General features: G+C 39.7%; 1 protein-coding gene across 1 annotated transcript in view; it reads left to right on the plus strand.

Moving 5' to 3' along the window:
* The window catches only part of C14H10orf67 (chromosome 14 C10orf67 homolog), a 121,442-nt gene that overhangs the window by 60,142 nt on the left and 38,243 nt on the right, over positions 1-23,057 (plus strand). Inside the window, exons 9-10 of the mRNA XM_048461172.3 lie at positions 5,219-5,278; positions 6,034-6,357. Of these exons, the coding sequence (XP_048317129.3) occupies positions 5,219-5,278; positions 6,034-6,357 (384 nt within the window). The remainder of the gene's footprint in view (positions 1-5,218; positions 5,279-6,033; positions 6,358-23,057) is intronic.

Consider the following 23,057-nt stretch of genomic DNA (forward strand, 5'->3'; position numbering starts at 1 on the left):
GAGGGCAACCAATTTTTTGGAGTTGATCTTGTATCCTGCCACATCACTGAAGGTATTTATCAGCTGTAGGAGTTCTCTGGTAGAATTTTTGGGATCACTTATGTACACTATAATATTACCTGCAATAACAAAAGTTTGACTTCTTCCTTTCCAGTTTGAATCCCTTGATATCCTTATGTTGTCTTGTTGCTATTGCTAGAACTTCAAGCACTATATTGAAGAGATATGGAGAGAGTGGACAGCCTTGTCTTGTTCCTGATTTTAGTGGAATCATTTTGAGTTTCTTTCCATTTAATTTGATATTAGCTGTTGGCTTGTTGTATATTGCTTTTATTATATTTAGATATGATCCTTGTATCCCTAATCTCCCCAAGACCTATATCATAAACGGGTGTTGAATTTTGTCAAATGCTTTTTCAGCATCTAATGAAATGATCATATAGTTTTTTGTTGTTGTTTGTTTGTTTGTTTTGTTTTGTTTATAAAAATGTTCTGACTTAAGTCACGGAGTAGCTGATACCTTAACCCAAAATGAGGAAGGAATTTAGCAAACAAAAGTTAAAAAACAAAGAGCAAGTAGCAGATAGATACCGTGATTCAACTTATAGTGCACAGCAGAATCTCCTGGGGAAACTGTCAAAACCATTGTTCTCTAGTTTCCAGTTGAGAGATTTTCAGGCAGGGCAGAGAGCTCCTCCCAGTTCAGAGCTCCCAGCCTCTCAGTCCACCCCAGGCATTTCTATACCTTGGAATAAATAATATCTTTATATTCAACAAGCTTTTTTCTTTTAGGGCCATCAATCAGCTCTTGAATCATGACACGGAGACTTCTTATTAGTTATGAATGCTTGACCTTGCTTAGGCTCATATCTGGCTGGCTCTTTTAACTTAAATTAACCTGTTTTTCTTTATCTTCCTTTTGTCTCCGGCCTTTTTATCTTTCTTTTTTAATTTATTTATTATTTAGTTTTTTGGATCATATGGTTTTCTTCTTTCAATTTATTTATATGATGGATTACATTGATAGATTTTTGTATGTTGAACCAGCCCTGCATCTCTGGGATGGAGCCTACTTGATCATAATGGATGATTTTTTTTATGTGTTCTTAGATTTGGTTTACCAGTATTCTATTGAGAACTTTTACATCGATATTCATGAGTTAGATTGGTTTGTAATTTCCTTTCTTGGTTGAGTCTCTGTGTGGTTTTGGTATCAGGGTAACTGTAGCTTCATAAAAAGAGTTTGGCAATGACTTCTATTTCTATTATGTGAAATACATTAAAAAAGTATAGGTATCAGCTCTTCTTGGAAGTTCTGGTAGAATTCTGCATTAAAACCATCTGGTCCTGGGCCTTTTTCTTGGTTGGGAGGTTTTTGATTAAAGCTTCTATTTCCTTGCGATTTATGGGTCTATTTAAATTGCTCACCTGGTCTTGATTTAATTTTAGTATATGGTATTTATCTTTAAAAAAAAGACCATTTCTTTAATGTTTTCCAATTTTGTGGAGTACAGGTTTTTATAGTAAGACCTAATGATTCTCTGAATTTCCTCAGTGTCTGTTCTTATGTCCACCTTTTCATTTCTGATCTTGTTAATTTGAATGTTCTCTCTCTGTCTTTTATTGGTTTGGATAGGGGTTTGTCAATCTTGTTGATTTTCTCAAAGAACCAGCTCTTTGTTTCATTGATTCTTTGGATTGTTTTCTGTGTTTCTATTTTGTTGATTTCAGCCCTCAGTTTGATTATTTCAAGTCTTCTACTCCTGGATGAGTCTGCTTCTTTATTTTCTAGAGCTTTCAGGTGTGCTATTAAGTCTCTAATGTGAGCTTTCTTCATTTTTTTATGTGGGTACTTAGTGCTATGAACCTTCCTTTTAGCACTGCTTTCATAGTGTCCCATAGGTTTGGGTATGTTGTGTTTTCGTTTTCATTGAATTCAAAGAAGACTTTAATTTCTTCCTTTATTTCTTTCTTAACCCAGAAGTGGTTCAGCAGTTGACTGTTCAGTTTCCATGAGTTTGTAGGCTTTCTGGCGGTGGAGTTGTAAAATTCTAACTTTACTCCTTGGTAAATCCAATAAGACACAGGTGGTTACTCCAATTTTTTTGTATCTGTGGATGTTTGCCTTGTTACCAAGTATGCAATCAATTTTCAAGAAGGTTCCATGAGATGCTGAGAAGAAGGTATATTCTTTCCTGTTTGAGTGGAATCTCAAGTCCATTCATTACCTCTGTTAGTTCTCTTATTTCTCTGTTAAGTTTTTGTCTGGTTGACCTGTCCATTGGTGAGAGAGGAGTGTTGAAATCTTTTACTATTAGTGTGTGGGGTTTGATGTGTGATTTGAGTTCAAGTAATGTTTCTTTTACATATGTGGGTGCTTTTGTATTAGGGGCATAGATATTCAGGATTGAGACTTCATCTTGCTGAATTGTACCTATTATGAGTATAAAGTGTCCTTTTCCATCTCCTCTGATTGATTTTAGTCTGAAATCAATTTTGGTGTATATTAGTATAGCCACACCTACTTGTTTCTTAGGTTCATTTGCTTGGAAAACCTTGTCCCAACCCTTTACTCTGAGGTAGTGTCTGTCCTTAGGTTAAGGTATGTTTCTTGTAAACAGAAGAATGTTGGATCCTGTTTTCATATCCATTCTCTTAAACCTGTGCCTTTTTATAAGTAAATTGAGTCCATTGATATTAATGACAAGTGGTTGTTAACTCTGGTTATTTTTTTGGTGGTAGTGTTTGTGTATTTCCCTTCTTTGACTTGTGTTGGTGAAGGGTTGTCAGATATCTGTGCTATTGTGGGTGTTGTTGGGTTTCTTGGGTTGAGGTTTCCCTTCTAGTACTTTCTGTAAGGCTGGGTTTGTGGCAACGTATTATTTAAATCTGTTTTTGTCATGGAATATCTTGTTTTCTCCATCAATGGTGAGAGAAGATTTGCTGGATATAGTAGTCTGGGCTTGCATCCATGGTCTCTTAGTGTCTGCAGCACATCTATCCAAGACCTTCTGGCTTTCATGGTTTCCATTGAGAAGTCAGGTGTAATTCTGATAGGTTTACCACTATATGTTACTTGACCATTTTCCTTTGTAGCTCTTAATAGTCTTTCTTTATTCTATATGTTTTGTGTTTTGATTATTATATGGCAAGGGGATTTTTTTTATCCAGTCTATTTGATGTTCTGGACACTTCTTGTACCTTCATAGGAATATCCTTCTTTAGGTTGGAAAAGTTTTCTTCTATAATTTTGTTGAATATATTTTCTGTGCCTATGAGCCATAATTCTTCTCCTCCTTCTACCCCTATTATTCTTAGGTTTGGTCTTTTCATGGTGTTCCAGATTTCCTGGATGTTTTGTGTTAAGAATATTTTGGTTTATTGTTTTCTTTGATCAGTGAGTTTATTTTCTCTATTGTATCTTTAGCACCTGAGATTCTTTCTTCTATCTCTTGTTTTCTGTTGGTTATACTTGTCTCTGTAGTTGCTGTTCATTTACCCAGATTTTCCATATCCAGCCATCCCTCAGTCTGTATTTTTTTATTACCTCCATTTCGGTCTTCAGGTCTTAAACTGTTTCATTTACCTGTTTGATTGTTTTTTTCTTGGTTTTCTTGGGTACCTTTGAGGGATTGTATTAATTTCTTCTAACTTTTTGTTTGTCTTCTCTTCCATTTCTTTAAGGGGTTTTTCACTTCCTTGTTAAGGGTCTCCATCATTTTCATAAGGTTATGTTTAAAGTCAAATTCTTCTACTACTTCTGAGTTAGGATGTTCAAGTCTTCCTGTTGCATGTTTGCTGGATTCTGGTGTTATCATATTGCTTTTCAGGATGATGGAAGAATTCTTTCTTCCTTCAAATGAGGTCAGCAAAGTCTTGGCGTCTTGTTCCAATCTTTGCTGTGGCTGACTGTGTACTTGGGAGTTTTTCTTGTTCTTCCCTCTCTTAGGTCTCCACAGCACTGGATCAGGCTCTCAGATCCCCTCCACCCTGAAGCAGGCTGTGCTGTAGGATCCAGGGACCCTGCAGATGAAAGGTGGATCAAGGTGGAATGGGGTAAAGAAGGCCAGCAGCTGGGAACACACCCCCTGGACAGCCAGAAAAGCTTAGGGAATTAGAGGGGGCCTGGACTCAGTTTCCTTGGACCATCAGGCCATGCAGCCACTCACTCACCTCTGTGGATCTGCTCAGCACAGGAGCAATGCCTCTTGCTGGGAAGAGATGAGTTTTTTAAAGAAATCGGTATAACTGATAAATCTACCAAGACTAATACATGTATGAAGAGATGAGTAAAACTTTAAAATGAGGGCAAATTGAGATATCAAGATAAAATAAGGAGTACAGACTTGAAGAAAACAGGACTTCTGTGGTCTGTCCTGTGTTGTTGGGGTTTCTGTCCTGCCCGCTTCCTACAGTTGTTAAGTCCCAAAGAAATCACAAGGAAGTATACATTAGTTATAAACTGATTAGTTCATTACCTCAGGCTTCTTATTAACTCTTATAACTTATATTAGCCCATTATTCTTGGCTATGTTAGCCACGTGGCTCAGAACCTTATTTGGCAAGGCAGTCACATCTTGCTTCTTCTGTGGCTGGGTTATGACTGCAGACTAGGACTTTCTTCTTCCCAGAATTCTTCTGTTCTCATGGACCCGCCTCTATTTCCTGTCTGGTCATTCCGCCTATATTTCCTGCCTGGCTACTGGCCAATCAGTGTTTATTTAAAATATAATCGACAGAATACAGACCATTGTCCTATACCACTACCCTCCCAAAGCTTAGGAGTCATTGTGAAAGAGGGTCAGGCACTGGAAGAGACAGGCAGGGGATGAATAAAAGGAAACAGTGTCCTCCAGCCTAGGTAAGAATAGGACCAATGTCCCTGTGAACTCAAAGTGACTGTGACAGCGCACACAAGCCCAGTGCAAACAGAAGCCAGACCAGATCTCAGCATGGGAAGGGCAGGCAGGCATGGAGTCCTACCCAGAGGTGAGGAGCTGAGCTACTAGGAGAAGAGTCAGTTACCTTTAATAATGTGGCCTCTGGTAAGTCAACCATGCTCCAGTGGAAGGCCACACCTCTAAGAAAATACGGACAGCACAAATTGGGCTTGATAGGTGGAGCATATAATCTGTTTGAGATGTTATGTCATGGTTTCTCCTGTTTAATCTTTGCAAATGATAACAGATCACCAGTATGGCCCTTGGTTTTTTTACAGATCAATAAGCAGAAAGAAGACATGGAATTAAGAAGAAAGTACGCCAGTATAAGCGCCAAGGTTGTATGGACTCCATCACCATCTGTCTATCTCGGCTACCATGCTCTCTCTCTCTACATTCAAGAATCCATGCTCTCCATTGCTTCCTCATGAATGAGGTTTTTTTTTTCAAAGTGCTTGATATCAAGAGTAGACAGTGCTCTTGCAGAAGAGCCTGGTTCCTTAGCATACAACCACCTCAAACTCCAGTTCCAGGGGATCCAGCATATTCTTCTGAGCTCTGAGGACATCAGCATTCATGTGCACATACACACACACACTCACAAGGAATTAAAATAAGTCTTTACAAAAAGACTCATTTGAAAGTGAAACAAGGTGGGCATGTGGAGACAGAAAATGAGGAAAGTAAGGAGAGGAAGAAAAAAGAGAAGCAGCAAGCCATCCCTCAGGGGGGCTGCTGCAAACCCCGGTGCACACATTCCTCCTTCACTCCTTTCTTCCTTTCCCTTTTCCCACCTTGACACAAACCTCAGACTACCACCTCACCAGCTTCATGAGGACTGTATCTTCACAGGTGTTCCTGAGGAACGTCTGTCTGTTTTTATATTTTCTCCTAGAACAATGGGTGAAAGGGACATTCAGTCCCAGCTGCTAATTAAGGCAGGCAAGAATAGGCTGTGAAGCTAGGAATGAAGGCAGATTCACACCCACTGAGAATGAAACTGCCCGCTCTGAGGTTCTTGCTCAGGGAGGACAGATAGAGGGTACAAATCTAAGGGATGAAATAAGAATAATTCTTGCCTCTTTTTGAGCAGAGAACAACCAGAGGAAGAGAATCTGCTTTCTACTCACGGCCTGGGAGTCGTCAAGCCAAGGGCATGACTGAAGGCCAACATTTTATGAGGCCACCTGCTGCTTCCCTCAGTGTATCACCTAAGCTAAAGAAGAAGATGGGAAAGAGATATATTGGTGCCGCTGTTATGCCTTCTCCTGTTCTTGCTGAAGCTCCTGCTCCAGCTCCTGCTCCTGCTCCTGCTGCAGCGTCCACTGCAGCGCCCGCTCCTGGGGTTCCTGTCACAATGGTCGCCACTCCTACAGCCATTACCAATTTCCTCGCAAGGGCCGACAAGCAAAAGCATGTAAGAACCATGTCCATTACCACCATCTGCTCACTTCACGTACTTCATGTGTGCAGGGTTCCTGGCTTGTTAGCCTTTTCCGGCTGCAGCCTCATGCCTCTCACCTCCCACTTCCTGTCTGGCATCATCGGGGCCCACTGTCTAACACACTGGATTCTCACATAGGAGTAAGGGCTCTGGCAGCTCACCAGGGTTAGCTTGATAGGACTTGATAGGCCCCTTAGCTTTTTTAAAATGATTCCTCCATTACCCATAGCTGGCTGCATTGTGTAGGTTAGTTCGTAAGCCTTAGTGGCTCTATTGAATCATTAAAATCTGAGACGCTGCATCTTAAGTGCTTGTGAAGGCACATACCTCTAACTCCTTACTGTGCAGTAGTCTATTAATGATGTCTGCCTGAAGGACATGGAAGGATTTTATCCTTTTGGTCACACGAGAGTCTGCACTGGGCAGCTAGATTAAACAACATAATTAGGAACAGCCACATGTGAGTTGTACGCTGCTGCTCTCTTTAGCCATGTGACAGTCAGTTCTCTGAAGTTCAGAAGACTGTTGGCTTGTGACAGTTATGGCAGCCCTATTCCCTAGGCTTGGGTTCTAGCGCACACAAAGGAGAAAGCTAGCTGAGAACGGGACAACTCTCCCTTTGCCTTGTGACTGTGGGTCCAGCATGACCAGATGATGCCAGCCCTTGCTGCTTTGACTTCTCTGTGCTAGGCCAGATCCTATAACTAAGAGCCAGAGAGAAGCCCTTTCTCCCCTCAGTTTCTTTTATGATGGTATTTAACAACAGCAACAAGTAGCAAAGGGGCATGGCTTATTATTGGGTATTCCCAAAGACTGCCCTTTGTGATGATCCTGGGAACCTTTTCTTTGGGCTTAGCTGTGGGGATACAGATGGTTGTTGGTGCACACGATCGGTAAGCACCATGAACTTTGTTACTAGATCAGATTCTTTTCTGGTCTGACATTCACAGAGCTCTTAGATCCAACTGGTGACTCGTTGGACCAATGGATAGGCCTTGACATAGTGTGTCCTCTTGGATGTTTAGATCTTCCGTGTTTCTGAATCTTGTTCTGCCAAGTTCCATGTCCTTCCCCCTCTCCAGGTGACAGAATCTGCTTATCCATAGGACATGGAAGAACAGAGTAGAATTATACAGTTGTGTGTACCTTGCTTCAAAAAGGGAACAGGAAAGGATACAGGCCTCTTAATCCATTTAATCAGAGACGTAGATCACTCCCTTCTCCAGTGACAGAGTGAGAAACGGGGAGACTCAGAGTCGCTCTAGCAGAGAGTCAGTCCACTTGGAAGGAAGCATCGAGAAGTGAGAAAAATCAGCCTCAGATGGTATAGTGGTGTTTGCCTGTGTGATCCCAGCAATCCGGAGGCAGAGGCAGGAGGATCACCATGAAGTTGAGGCCAGCCTGGGCTACAGTAATGAGTCTAAGGCCAGCAAGGGCAACCCTGCCAGCCCAAAAAGAAAACCAAGAGAAAAAAAGGAGGAGAAAAAGGAAGGAAGAAAAAGTATGGAAGGATAGATAAATGTTTCTGCTGTAAAAATTAGGAAGTAGAGTCAGGTGGAGGGCTATATGAATCTCTCAGGAGAGACTTTGCACGTGATTGGCAAGTGACTTGGTTCTAGAAGCAACTGTTTCCGTAATCCAGATATTGAGAAGTACGTTCTTTAGTTCCCACCAAACAGAAGCTGATTGAAGGGCTGGGAAGATGGCTCCCTGGCTAAGAGCACCTGCTGTGCAGGTGCTGAGGACTCAAGTTAGAGGGTCCAGCGCTCGTGGTAAAACCCAGGTGTAACTACTTATGCCCGCACCCCTCTCATTCCCAGGTGAGACAAGCCAGCCAGCCAGCCTAGCCAAACAAGGTGTCTTGCTCAGTAAGGGACACCATTTTAAGGGAATAAGGCAGAGTAGAGTAGACGTCTGAGGCCCTGCTCTGGACTCTGACTGCTTGGAAAGGTACTACCATGTCTCTCCGTCTGTCTGTTCCCCTCCCCCCCACAAGCTCTCTCTCTCTGTCTCTCTCTCTCTCTCTCTCTCTGTCTCTCTCACACACACACACACACACACACACACACAGAGAGAGAGAGAGAGAGAGAGAGAGAGAGAGAGAGAGAGAGAGAGAGAAACTAGAACTAAAACCTGGTCTGAGTGATTAGCGTCACCTGTGGCAGGAGCCGGGAGACCAGCCGTCCACCCTGGGTGGCCATGATAGAAGAACAAGGACTCTTTGCCAGAGGATTATGAGGGCAATACTCTGTCACCTAGTTTTTCAAAATTAAAAAAAAATTGTATGAATGTCTGCAGATATAGCTCAGTGGTAGAGCACTTGCCTACTATGTCAAGACCCGTAGGTTCCATCGCCAGCACTCACAAAAGAAGATCTTCACTGAAGGCTCACGTTGTAGAGTCAGATTTTTAGGAGCACAGATTGTGTTGTGGGGAGGGAAGAGACTCTGCTCTATTGGACAGTGGAGGGGGGAAGCAGTAGAAATCTGAGGGGTAGACTCAGGCTGCTGCTATGGCCTCCCCACTTTTTGAAGTTTTTACCTGGTAAGGAGGGATGACCTTGTGGTTTCACAAGATCACTGACTTGTAAACTTTACTCTTTGACTGCCCCCTCCCCTTGAAAAGTAGATTTTTGAACCATCTTTAGGTAAATTCTGGAGACTTTTTCATAGAATGAACTTAAGCAGGTTGTTGTTTAAAGGACTTATGGCCATTTAGCTGAATTCAAGGGGCCCTAGTTCAAGCCTTAGGCTTCCTTAGTGAGCTGGTACCAGGTCCAGAGGGTGTCAGCGGACAGTGAAGTGGGTACCTTTCAGGCGTGTCTGGGATCTTAGGTCCTAGATCCTGGCTAGAGGGGAGCAGAGCAGTGACAACAGCCAGGCCCTGCAGCTGAGCTCCCATCCTGAGGTCCCAGCCGCAGGGGGCAGCTGCACTAGCGACCTCCCTGCCCCCCTTCATGACCCCAAGGTTGGAACTGAATCCTGGATTTGTGACTCAGAGACTCCTGTGCCCTCAATAGAGATAAACTCTGAGTTTTCAACATTAAGAAGGTCATAGGAGCCCTTCCCCTCCCCACCCGCACACATTGCTCTTCCCACTGAGAAGACGCAGAAAGAGAAAGCAGAGAGCCGACGTCGGGTCTCTGAGAAGGATAATTTCAGTTGGCTTTTCTCCTAGTATCACACTCTCTGCTGATCAGAGTGATTGTTATCTAGAGGTTTCCAGAGCTTCATGGAACATTCTGTCAAACGGTGAGACTCTCAAGTTAATGTTTAACATTAAGTACAAATCGGACAAGGAGGGGCATGGGGACCTAAGCTGGTCCGCTCACTGTCACAGTAATTGGTTCAATTTTTAAATACATTTTCTGGTTCACAGTTGCTGCTGCCACCTATGTTGGCAGTCATAATCCCATGGTCACCTTCCCACGTGATTCTTCTTTCAGTGTGTATTAACTCCATCAGTGCCACATTGCTTAAGATTTCCTTTAAATGTCTAACTCAAAGGATTGCTAGACCTCCTTAAAAGACCTTTAAAGGGCTTTATAGTATCTACTACGTGCAAATGACCACATGGAAAGCTCGCGGCAGGAACTTTACATCAGTCATTTCACTTCCTAATTAATCATACTTATTTTTGAAATCTGTGTCACTTGGTGGGAACAGTGCATATGCTGCCTGGGGGAGGCACACAGTGATAAAGGCAGTGTTTAACCAGTCTGAAAAACCATGACACACGCACTGCCTTCAGATATCAGTTTATAAACGATTTCACAACATAAAATTTGTATTTGCACAGGGTACTTATGTAAAGTTTATCTTTTGATAGCTGTAAAACAGTTCAAATACTCAGGTTTTATGTACCAAGGTTAAACTGGATTCCCAGGTTTCCCTTCCACCTCACCCCATTCCAAGTAATTAGTTAATTAAGGTCACACCCAGTAAATGCTTCTCTGGAAGACTTCTGAGCCTCCTTTGGAGTAACCTGGTCTGTGTTGACAGGCCATATGACATGTGCTTTGGACTACTCAGGGCTCTTCTGTGTGGGAAATAGGACAAGGGACAAGGCCAATTTTGTTCTTGTCACAATACAAAGCAATTCTTGTAGGCAAAAAGAAAAAAAAACTAGAAAAAAACCAAAGGAATAAAAACTATAAAATATTTAACAATGACCAGCAAAGTATTTTTGCAATAATCTGAAGTTGTGACTATAATCATCCTGCAAGCTAGTAATTTTTAAAATATGATTGCACGGCACCAAATTATTATTATCTTCACCATTCAATTCTTTTGTTTGGCAAAATTACACATAACGTGGAAAACAAAGTGCACAAGGGAAGAAAGCCATAACCTGCTCATTGTTTCACCCTCTCATTCATCTCCCCCTCGGCTGAGCCTGGCAGATCAGAGCACAGAGGGAAGCCAGCGCTTTGCTGGTTGCTGAGCTGGGAATGCCAGGGAAACTGAGTCAGACAGAGAGGGATATCCTGAATGTGACCTGTGTGGTCTTTGGAGGCTGTCAAAGGCTATTAACTATATTTTGATAATTATGTGGATGCAAAATAATTTCAATGATGCTCAATTTATTGTGGTGTGATACATGAGTGTGTAACTGGTGTGTTTCTGCATATGTGCATGTATATTGCTGTGTGTTTATGCATGTGTGTATGTGCATGTGTGTGCTGAGTGGGTATGTGTGTTCTGTGTATTTACATGTGTGTGGGGGTGTACGTGTGTATGTTGCAATGCTTATGTGGACATCAGAGAACAACTTAAGGAAATTGGTTCTAACCTTCTGCCTTGTGAGGTAAGGCCTTCCTGAGCTGCTGGCTCAGGAGCTTGCAGGAATTACCCCTCTCTCAATCTCCCTCTTGTTGTTTTAGCAGTGCTGAGGGTACAGATGTGCGCCTCCGCATCTGGGTCTAGGGACTGAACTCAGGTTGTCAGACTTGTGCAGAAGGTACATTTACCTAGTGAGCCATCTCTCTGCCTTGATTTTGCTTCTTTGTTTCTTTAAGATTAAAGACTTTGCCGTGTGGAAAGGATCACAATCACACAGTACAATGATTTGCTTTGCTTTCGAAACAAAATTCTCATATAACACTAAAACAAATTCCCCTTTAGCTTCTGCTCTAGGAGACTCACACTGAAACTCTGAGCAATAGTCTATTTAAAATTAAACCGAGCTAAGCATGATGATACATGCTTACACTCCCAACGCCCTGGCTGGGACAGGAGACCTGTGAGTTGAAGCCAGCCTGGGCTACACAACGAGACTCCCTCATAAACAAATCCAGTAATCAGTTAATAAACTAAATAAAATTTAACCTAAAAGTGGTTTTTTATCTTCCATATGATTTTATTTTGGGTACTTCGATGATGAATTAAACATGTATTTTCAATATACTTGAAACTAAAAATTGCTAATGAAAATAGCATTTAGTATTTCCTGAACAAATGAAAAATATTTGAAAGTTATGTGAAGGACTTTATACTGTTTTTAAAAGGTTTTACATTTACTTATCTGAGGTGGGCCATGTACAGTCAAGGCCCACATGGGAGAATTAGTGAGTTTCTTATACCCTGTGAGCCCTGGGCCATGAGTTGTCTGTCAGACTCAGTGGTTTAGTGCCCTTACCTACAGATCCATCTTGCCTGCCAGGATCTTATAACTCACTTGCTTATTTGGAAAAAAAAAAAAAGTAGACTGTTGTGTGATGTCCACAATATTTCCCTCCAAATTAAAAACTGGAGATTTGCCATCTTTCTAAATTGATTTAATGCTAGACAAATCCGGTCTTTATTAGCTTTGTAGCCTATGCAGCTTAAATAGGGACCAGAGGCTGGCTAGCTGTTGTTGAGGCAGGGTCTCACCATGTAGTCGAGGCTAGCATTGACCTCACAATCCTCCTGCCTCAGTCTCCTGGGTACTAAGATTGCAGTTGTGTGCCATAGCAAAAATGAGCATTTTATTAAATTTTTAAAATGAGGGCAAGAGAGACCTCAGCAGTTAAGAATGCCTGCTCCTTCTTCAGAGGGTCTGAGTTAGAGCTGAGCGAGGTTCCCAGAACCCACAGCATGGATATGTGTAACTGCAGTTGCAGAAGAACCTGTACACATACATACACACACGCACACACACACACACACACACACACACAGGAAAGGGTGGGTAAAAGATAAATATCTTTAAATTTTTTTTCAAGTGCTTGCAACTCTAATACCATACCATATACCATATATATCATATATATCACATATATCATATATGTATATATATATATCTTTCCAGTCATTGAATGAACCGGAGCCACATGTTTCTATGCAAATGTATGTGCATGTATTATATACATATGTGTGTGTACAATCTTACACAAAAACATATAAATATATAATATATACTTATACGTGAATATATAACATATAACATACACATGCACACATACTATATATCACTATGTATTAATGAATATAGTTATATTATAATTATAATGTAGTAACAATATATATAGTTATATATTATAAATTATATATAATACATATCATATGAATGTCACAGCAGCAATTACTATGAATGTTGTAAGTTCCAATAAGTTCAATGTCTGAACATATGCACTAAACATTTTCAGAATCATGAAGCATAAACCTGAACAACTTAAAATGTAATTCTGGTGATCTGTTTCTCTAAGTGAGACTATGTAAATCCCAATTAAATATACAAAATTTCTATATCTGGTTACATTGAACATATCATATGCATGTTTAAAGATAATTATTAAAACTAGATTTCAATACGTTTAATGTTAAAATTAGATTTTAATTCATTTAGGTCCTACATAAACATTTAAAAGGCTAGGAGAAGAGTTAAGAAAGCAACAAAAAGATTTCTGAGGAATGCAGACTCTAAGGAAAAGGCACTGCAGCAGAAATGTCAAGAACTCTCTCAATAAACAGCTTAGCCGTCAGCTTAGAGAGAACACTGCCCAGAGTATTTCAGCGGCTACTGAGAAACTCTGTCCGCATGTCTTACATCCAACGCCTCTGGGTGTTTACTTCCAGTTTTCCATCAAAGGCCTAATTTATTTAGAGATTTGAATATGATAGACTACAAAAAGACAAAGATGTTGCCATTTTATTTTTTAACACTTATTTTTATGTGTAAAGGGATCACACATGCCATAGCATGTGCGTGACCATCAAAAGAGCCAGTTCGCTCCTCCCATGCTATGGATTCTGGACATCCATTTCGATCCATGATGCTCCATGGCAGCACCCGTACCTGCTAAGCTAGCTCTCTGGCCCTTATATTTTAATATAAATAATTTCATGTAGAATTTTATATAATTGATCTTAGCAAGATTTCCATTTGATGTCAGCATTTACACCATTTTTGGAGGTTTCCGTTGCTTGTGTAGATCTATGATCAGATTCTCTCTTTTGGACAGTTGGTAATAAATTTTCAGTTTGTGTTTGTGTTTAGAGGAAATCTTTATTTTACCTTATTTTCTGAGTCTAGAAAGCCAGGTTGACAGTTTCATTCTCTTTTAATGTTCTGAAGATATGAAACCATTGCCTTTGGCCTACAGCTTCTGATGACTGAAAGACTTCCTTGGACCGCAGTGTAGCTCAGCGGTAGAATGTGCAAGGCCCTGGGTTCCATACATAGCTCCCCAAGCCCCCCAAAATCCCCCGTTTATTTTGCTTTTCAACAGAGATTGCATGCCTTTCAGTGTTTGTTGTTCAACCCTGTCTATTTCGATATTTATATTTATCCTTATACAGTTTCTTGGATTTGCGATTTGATATTTGTTGTAGATGCAGTCCACCAATAACAAAACTGTTACTAAACACACAAGTACAGGTTCATTTGACCCTCTGAACTGCTCCAGAACCCTGGAAGGCTCTGCCCATAAATACTGAACTTGTTCATGTACTTCTAACCCTCTTCCTTTGCCTGACCCACGGCTACACCAGGCTCAATACTGGTGTGCGAAGATAGTTGTTTGTTAGGAAGACAGGAATAACGCTCATATAAAAGACAGTCAATCGTTTAGTAAAGGTTTGGACAGAAAACAACTCGTTTCTTCCAGAACACTTTGGCCTCCTTTCCTCTGCTGGGATAGAATGCCATGACAAAGGCACCTTGGGGTAAAGGAGGGTTTGTTCCAGCCTACAGTTGCCGGGGACTGTCCATCCTGGCACTGAAATCTGAACATCAGGAACTGGAGGCAGCCGGTCACTTTACACGCACTGCCAGGAAGTAGAGAATAGTGAGCACTGGTGCTCAGCTAGCCTTCTTCTTATGTAGTACAAGACCCGGATGTAGATAATGATACCACTCACTTTCAAGGTAGACCTTCCTTTCAATTACTCTCACCACGAAGATCCTTCACAGACTTGCCGAGAGGTTAAATCATCCCGCATAGGACTGTGCAGAAGCTTACTTTCTCAGTAAATTAATCATCACAGTGTGTTAGAAGATGATTATGATAGATCTGAGTGTTTGAATGAAAGTGATAAGGCTTTTTACTAAGTCCATAAAAAGGAGTCCAAGTTTCATATTGGTACAAATTAAGAAAGAAAGTACCTTTTAACTAGCTCTGTAGGTCAGGCCGGCCTTAAACTCGCAGGGATCCGCCTTCCTCTGCCTCCTGAGTGCTGGGATTAAAAGTATTCTCTACCATTGCCCAGCAAAAAACAACTTTTGACAAGAAAAGAGAAAATTGGTATATGCAAATATCATAAAGAATATGGTAAATTTTATGGTAGTTAATAAGTGTAATCATGTTTCTTCTGTTACAAACCTTATTGACTCCAATTTTTTTTAATAAAATAAATTTGTTTATTTTACATCCTGGCCACAGTTTCCCGTCCCTTCTCTCCTCCTAGTCACCCCCATCCATTCTCAACCCCTGACCCCACTCTTCCTCCATTTCTGTGTAGGAAGTAGCAGGTCTCCCATAGGGTATCAACAAAACATGGCATATCAAGTTGCAGTAAGACTAAGCACTCCCCCATGTATTAAGGTTGGGCAGGGAGAAGTAGGGTTTAAAAGCCAGTAAAGGGGTCAAAGACAGCCCATATTCCCACTGTTAGAAGTCCCACAAGAGGACCAAGCTATACAACTGTAACATATATGTAGAGTGCCTAGGTCAGTCCCATGCAGGCTTGCTGGTTATTGATTCAGTCTCTGTAAGCCCTGACAAGCCTAGGTTAGTTGATTCTGTCAGTTTTCTTATGGTTTCTTTGACCCCTCTGTCTCCTACAATCCTCTCTCCTCCTTTTCTACAGAATTCCCCTAACTCTATTTTACGTTTGACTATAGGTCTGCATCTGTTTTCATCAGTTGCTGGATGAAGTCTCTCTGATGACAATTGGGTTAGGCACCAATCTGGTCACAGGAGATGGCCAATTCAAGCTTCATTCATATCTGTTATTGCCAGGAGTCTGAGCTGGGGTCTTTCTTATATATTCCTGGGAGATTCCTTGCACCAGTGCTTTACGCCCCTCTTTCCAGTAGTCTCTTTCATTGCTCTCCTTCTCTGCCTCCCAACCCATCCTCACCTGCCTCAGTCTACTCACAAAATGTATTTCCCCCTTCCAAGAAAATCTGACATCCCCAACATGAACGCTCTTTGTTACTTAGTCACTTTGAGTTTGTGGATTATAGCATAGCTATCTTTTATTTTTTTTAAGATTTATTTATTTATTTATTTATTTATAAATAAAGGCCAGAAGAGGGCACCAGATCTCATTATAGGTGGTTGTAAGCCACCACATGGTTGCTGGGAATTGAACTCAGGACCTCTGGAAGAGCAGTCAGTGCTCTTAACTACTGAGCCATCTCTCCAGCCCAACTATCCTTTATCTTATAACTAATATCCACTGATGGAGTGAATACATACCATGTTTTTTCTTTCTCAGTCTGGCTTATCTTACTCAGGATGATTTTTTTCTAGTTCCATTCATTTACCTTCAAATTCCCTGACATGTTTTTAACAGCTAAGTAATACTTCATTATGTGAATATTGTACTCCATTTTCTTTATCTATTGCTCAGGTGAGGGACATCTCATCTGAAGAAATATCTCAGGTGAGGTGGTTCCAGGTTCTGACTATTGCAAATAAAGCTGCTATGAACATAGTTGAGCAAGTGTCCTTGTGGTATGACTGAGCATCCTTTGGGTATATGACCAAGGGTGCTATAGTTTGGTCTTGTGGTAGATTTATTCCCAGTTTTCTGAGAAACCGCCACACTGACTCCCAAAGAGGTTGTATAAGTTTGCAGTCCCAGCAGCAAAGAAGAAGTGTTGCCCTTGCTCCACATCCTCTCCAATATGAGTTGTAACTTGTGTTTTTAAGCTTAGCCATTTCGACAGGTGTAAGATAAAATCTCAGAGTCATTTTGATTTATATTTCCCTGATGACTAAAGATGTTGAACATCTCCTTAAGTTTTTGTCGGCTGTTGGCAGAGATTTCTGTCCTGCCCGACCCTGCAGCCATTCAGCCCCCCTCAAAAAAACACACAGAGGTCAATAATAATTAGAAACTGTTTGGACTGTTAGCTCAGGCTTTTGATTAACTCTTACATCTTAAATTAGCCCATAATTCTTGTCTGTGTTAGCCAGGTGGCTTGGTACCTTTTATCAGTGAGGCAATCTTATCTTGCTTCCTCTATTACTGGCTTTCTCTGTGTTGACTACAGACTGAATCTTTCCTCTTCCCAGAATTCTCCTGTTCTTGTTGCCCCTCCTACACTTCCTGCCTGGCTACTGGCCAATCATTATTTTATTAAAGCAATACAACTGACAAATCTTTACAGGGTACAAGATCATTGTCTCATAGCACTTGGCTATTTGAGATTTTTCTGTTAAGACTTCTGTTTAGATATGTACCCAATTTTTTATTGGATTATTTGGTTTGTTGATATCTAGTTTATTGAGTTCTTTATATATTTTGAAAATCAACCCTCTGTTGAATGTGGGATTGATGAACATCTTTTCCCATTCTGTAGGCTGCTGTTTTGTTCTCTTGACAGTGTCCTTTACCTTGCAGAAACTTTTCAGTTTCATGAGTATCATTTATTGTCAGTCTTAGTGCCTGTGCTATTGGTATTCTATTAAGGAAGTTGTCTCCTGTGCCAATGCTTTTGATATTATTGTTCACTTTCTCTTCTGTCGGGCTCAGTGTGTCTGGATTTACTTGGACTTGAGTTTTGTGCATGGCAATAGATATGGATCTATTTGTATTCTTCTACATGCTAACATCCAATTAGGCCAGCACCATTTGTTGAAGATGCTTTCTTTTTTCTATTGTACAATTTTGACTTCTTTTTCAAAAATCAGGCATCCATAGGTATGTGGATTAACATTGGTGTCATCAATTGGATTCCATTGATGCACCTGTCTGTTTTTATGCCAACACTATGTGGCTTTCATTACTATATAAATGCTTGAAATCAGGGGTGGTGATGCCTCCAGAGGTTCTTTTACTGTACAGGATTGTTTTTAGCTATCCTGTGTTGTTGGTTTTTTTTTCTTCATGTGAAGTTGAGCATTGTTCTTTTAAGGTTTGTGGAGAATTCTTTGGGGATTTTAATAGGGATAATATTGAATCTGTATATTGCTTTTGGTAAGATGGCCATTTTTTTTACTATGTTAATCCTACTTGTCCAAAAGCATGGTAGATCTTTGCATATTCTGATATCTTCTTCAGTTTCTTTCTTGAGATTTGAAGTTCTTGTCATACAGGTCTTTTGCTTCCTTGGTTAGAGTTACACCAATATATTTTTATTATTTGAGGCTAAGGTAAAGGCTATTGGTTTTCTGACTTCTTTCTCAGCCTGTTTATCATTTGTATGTCGGAGGCTACTGTTTTTTTTTTAAGTTAATCCTGTATCTAACAACTTAAATAAAGGTATTCATTAGTTGAAGGGGTTTGGTTCCCTGGTAGAGCTTTTTATAATTGGAATTTTCTTTGGGCCACCACCAGCTCTCAAAGACATAGAGACATTAATTAAGCCTTAGCTTAGGTTTGTCCCACTATCTCTTTTATCTTAGTTTAATCTGCTTCTATTCACCTCCATTTGGCCTTGGGGCTTTTTACCTTTCTTTCATTCTGTGTGTCCTATTTTCCTGCTTCCTCCATGTCAATCTGAATGGCCCCTGTTATCTCCATGGCATTTCTCTCTTTTTGGCTTCCCTTTCTGAGCCTAAATTTCTTCTCCTACTTACGCTTTCTGCCCATATGTTCCTCATATACCTCCTCCCTCATTATTGGCCACTCAGTATTTTATTAAACCAATTAGGTGCCTTAGGCAGGCAAGGTAAAAGAACAATGCATCTGTACATAGTTAAACAAATGCAACACATCTTTACATAGTTAAATATTCCACAACAGTTTTGGGGGTTGATCAGTATACTATCATATATCAAATAATACTTTTACTTCTTCCTTTCCAATTTGTATTTGAATTTGATTTCCTTATGTTATCTTATTGTTCTAGGTAGAACTTTAGCTACTATAATGAATAGGTATGGAGAAAGTAGACATCTTTGTCTCATTCCTCATTTTAGTGGAATTTCTTTGAGTTTCCTCTCCATTTAATTTGGACAGTGGGCTGCTGTATATTGCTTTTGTTATGTTTAGGTATGTCTCTTGTATATCTTATATCTCCAAGTTTTTTAATCATTGAAGGGGTGTTGTATTTTGTCAAAGGCTTTTTCAGCATCTAATGGGGTGATTATTTTTTATAGCTTATTTATATGATGAATTACATTGACAGATTTTTGTTTGTTGAACCATCACTGAATCTCTGGGATAATGTCTACTTGGTCACAGTGTGTAATTTTTTGATTTGTTCTTGAATTCTATTTGCCAATGTTTTATTGAGTATTTTTGCATCAATGTTGATGAGGGAAATTGGTCTGTAATTCTCTTTCTTTGTTGAATCTGTGCAGTTTGAGTATCAGTGTAACCATGGCCTCCTAGAAAGAATTTGGCAATGGTCCTTCTGTTTCTATTTTGTAGAATAATTTGAAGAATATTGGTATTAGCTCTTTTTTGAAAGCCTGGTAGAATTCTATGTTAAAGCCATCTGACCCTGTTTGGTTTTGTGTGTGTGTGTGTGTGTGTGTGTGTGTGTGTGTGTGTGAGAGAGAGAGAGAGAGAGAGAGAGAGAGAGAGAGAGAGAGAGAGAGAGTCTTTTAATGATAGCTTCTATTTCTTTAGGGGTTTTCAGTCTATTTAAGTTGTTTATCTGATCTTTCTTTAACTTTAGTAAGTGGTGTCTGCCAAAAAACTTGTCCATTTCTTTCAGATTTTCCAGTTCTGTGGAGTACAGATTTTTGAAGTATGACCTAACAATTCTCTGAATTTTCTCAGTGTCTGTTCTTATGTCCCCCTTTTTGCTTCTAATTTTGTTGATTTGGGTATTCTGCATTTTAGTTATTTTGAATAAGAGTTTATCGATTTTGTTAATTCTCTCAAAGAACCAACTCTTTGTTTCATTGACTCTTTGTATTGTTCTCTTTGTTACTATTTCACTGATTTCTGCCCTCAGTTTGATTATTTCCTGTCATCTGCTCCTCTTAAGTGTGTCTGCTTCTTTTTGTTCTAGAGCTTTCAGGTGTTAAGTTGCTAGTATGAGATCTCTCCAGATTCTTCATAAAGGTACTTAGTGCTATGAACTTTCCTCTTAGCCCTGCTTTCATTGTGTTCCACAAGCTTGGGTGTGTTATGCATTCATTTTCATTGAATTCTAGGAATTACTTAACTTTCTACTTTTTCTGTTATTGTTGAAATACGTGGTGATCTGTTAAGATACAGGGGGTTATATCTATTTTTTGTACCTGTTGAGACGTGCTGAATATATTGTCAATTTTAGAGAAGGTTCCATGTGGTATTAAGAAGGTATATTCTTTTGTGTTTGGGTGAAGCTTTCTCTAGGTATCTGTTAGGACCATTTGAGTCATAACATCTGTTAGTTCCATTATTTCTCTGTTTAGTTTCTGTCTAGATGACCTGTCCATTGGTGAGAGTGTGGCATTGAAATCTCCCACTATTAACATGCGGGGTTCGATGTATGGTTTAAACTTTAGTAATGTTTCTTTTGCAAATGTGAGTGCCCTTAGATTTGTGGCATATGTTCAGAATTGAGATCATCTTGGTAGATTTTTTTCCTTTGATGAGTGTGAAATGACTTTCTCTATCTCTTTTTATTAATTTTGTTTGGAAGTCCATGTTTCTAGATATTGGGATAACTACACCAGTTTGCTTCTTAAGTCCATTTGATTGGAAAACCTTTTTTTACTCTGAGGTAATGTCTATCTTTGATGTTGAGATGTGTTTCTTTTATGTAGCAGAATGATGGATCCTGTTTTTGTATCCACTCCATTAGCCTGTGCCTTTTTATTGGTGAATTGAGTGCATTGATATTGAGAGGTATTAGTGACCAATGATTGTCAAATCTTATTGTTTTGTTGGTGGTGATAGTATGTATGTGTGTGTGCGCGCATGTGCGCATATGTGTGTGTATTTGTGTGCTTCTCTTTTTTGGGTTTTGCTGGTGTAAGATTATTTATTGTCTGTGTTTTTGTGTATGTAGTCAACTTCCTGAGGTTGAAGGTTTCCTTCTAGCACTTTCTGTAGGGTTGTGTTTGTGCATAAATATTGTTTAAATTTGACTTTGTCATGAAATATCTTGTTTTCTCTATCAATGGTGATTGACAGTCTTGCTGAGTATAGTAGTCTGTGCTGGAATCTGTGGTCCCTTAGAGTCTTCAGCACATCCATCCAGGATTTTCTGACTTAGAGTCTCTGTTGAGAAGTCAAGCATAATTCTAATAGGTCTGTCTTTGTATGTTGCTTGACCTTTTCCCCTTGAAGCTTCTAATATTCTTTCTTTGTTCTGTATGTTTAATGTTTTACTTATTATGTGGTGAATGGATTTCCTTTTCTGGCCTAATCTATTTGGTGTTGTGTTAGCTTCTTATACCTTTATAGGCAAGTCCTTCTTTAGGTTGGGAAAATTTTATTCTATGATTTTGCTAAGTATATTTTCTGGGTTATTGAGCTTGTTTCATCATTTTCTATTCTATTATTCTTCTGTTTGGTCTTTTCACAGAGTCCATATTTTCTATATGTTTTGTGTTAGGAAATTTTTAGATTTAACATTTTATTTGACTGATAAATCTATTTCCTTTATCCTGTCTTCAATATCTGAGATTCTTTCTTCCATCTCTTATATTCTGTTAGTGATGCTTGCATTTGTAGTTCTTGTTTGCTTACTCAGAATTTCCATTTCCAGGATTCCCTCCCTTTGTATTTTCTTTATTGTTTCTATTCCCATTTTAAGATCTTGAACACTTTCCTTCATCTATTTTTTCTTGGCTTTCTTTTAGGGATTTATTGCTATCCAATTTTTTGTTTGTCTTTTCCTCAATTTTTTAACAGATTTTTTCATATCCTCTTTAAGAACATCTATCATCTTCATAAAGTCATTTTAAGCCCATTTTCTTCTGCTTTAGCTGTGTTGGATTGTTCAGGTCTTATTGTTGTAGGACAGCTGGGCTCTGGTGATGCCATATTTCCCTTTCTGTTATTGATTATGATCTTATATTGGCATTTAGGTTTTTGGATTTGAGGTGATTGTAGGTCTGGTTGTTGATTCCTGCTTTTGTCTTTGCTGTATGGGAGTTTTGTTCCTTGGTTTCTCTTTCCTCTCTGGTCTTCTGACTTCAATGACTAAGTGTCCCAATGACTAGTATATCTTCAGGCCCAGTGCAGTGTTGCCTCTATGGATTTTTGAACCAAGGTTCCCTAGATCTGGCCTGGCCTCTGGAAGAGACGAAGTTTTCTTCTGAAGTTGTAGACCAGGATATGGAGCAGGGAAGTTGGTGGGTGGGGTGTGCAGTCTGGGGTTGTTGGGCATGCTTAAAAGGGTTTTGTGGGTGTGGGCAGTGCCCTACCTGAGACTCCTAGGATCAGCCTAGCTTTCTGTAAGGCTGCCAGGGTACAGGTCCTAGTATGGAACTCAGGGGAGAGGATGCTGTCTGGGGTTATTGGGTAGGTTTTAAGGAACTTTAAATTTAAGAAGTTATTTTATAGAAGTATTAAGAAATTTAAAAATCATGAGCTTGGTTATAAAACTGTAGTTGGGGTTTTCCTGTCCTGACTTCCTTGTCCCAAATAACCACTTAGAAAGAATATTAATTATAAGTGTTCAGCTGATAGCTCAGGCTTGTTTCTACCTAACTCTTTTTGGGAAGAGTGGCATTTTATACATAATTTATTCAAACACATAATTAAATACATAACATTTTCCAGATTGATAAAGGGGTGCAGGATAGAATACATGGAATGAATGAAAGTAGGGGATACTGTGTACAGTGAAATAAAAATACAGAAAAGTAGATTGTGTGGGCTACCAAAGAAAGTTGGTGAGCAACACCAGAATAAGGAAGACTTTCATATGAGGGAAAGAGCTTGAATTATCAATAACAACATAAAAAATAACTATAAATAACAATAACCCATCCCTCAGACACTTTCTTTTTTATTTTAAATTTTCTATTTATTTTACATACCAAACATAGTTCCTCTTCCTTCCCCTCCTTCTATTCCCCGCAACCTACTCCCATCTACTCCTCAGAAAGGGTAAGGCCTCCCATGGGG

The sequence above is a fragment of the Myodes glareolus genome, chromosome 14, assembly GCF_982192425.1.
Source record: "Myodes glareolus chromosome 14, mMyoGla1.1, whole genome shotgun sequence".
In the NCBI taxonomy this organism is placed as follows: Eukaryota; Metazoa; Chordata; class Mammalia; order Rodentia; family Cricetidae; genus Myodes; species Myodes glareolus.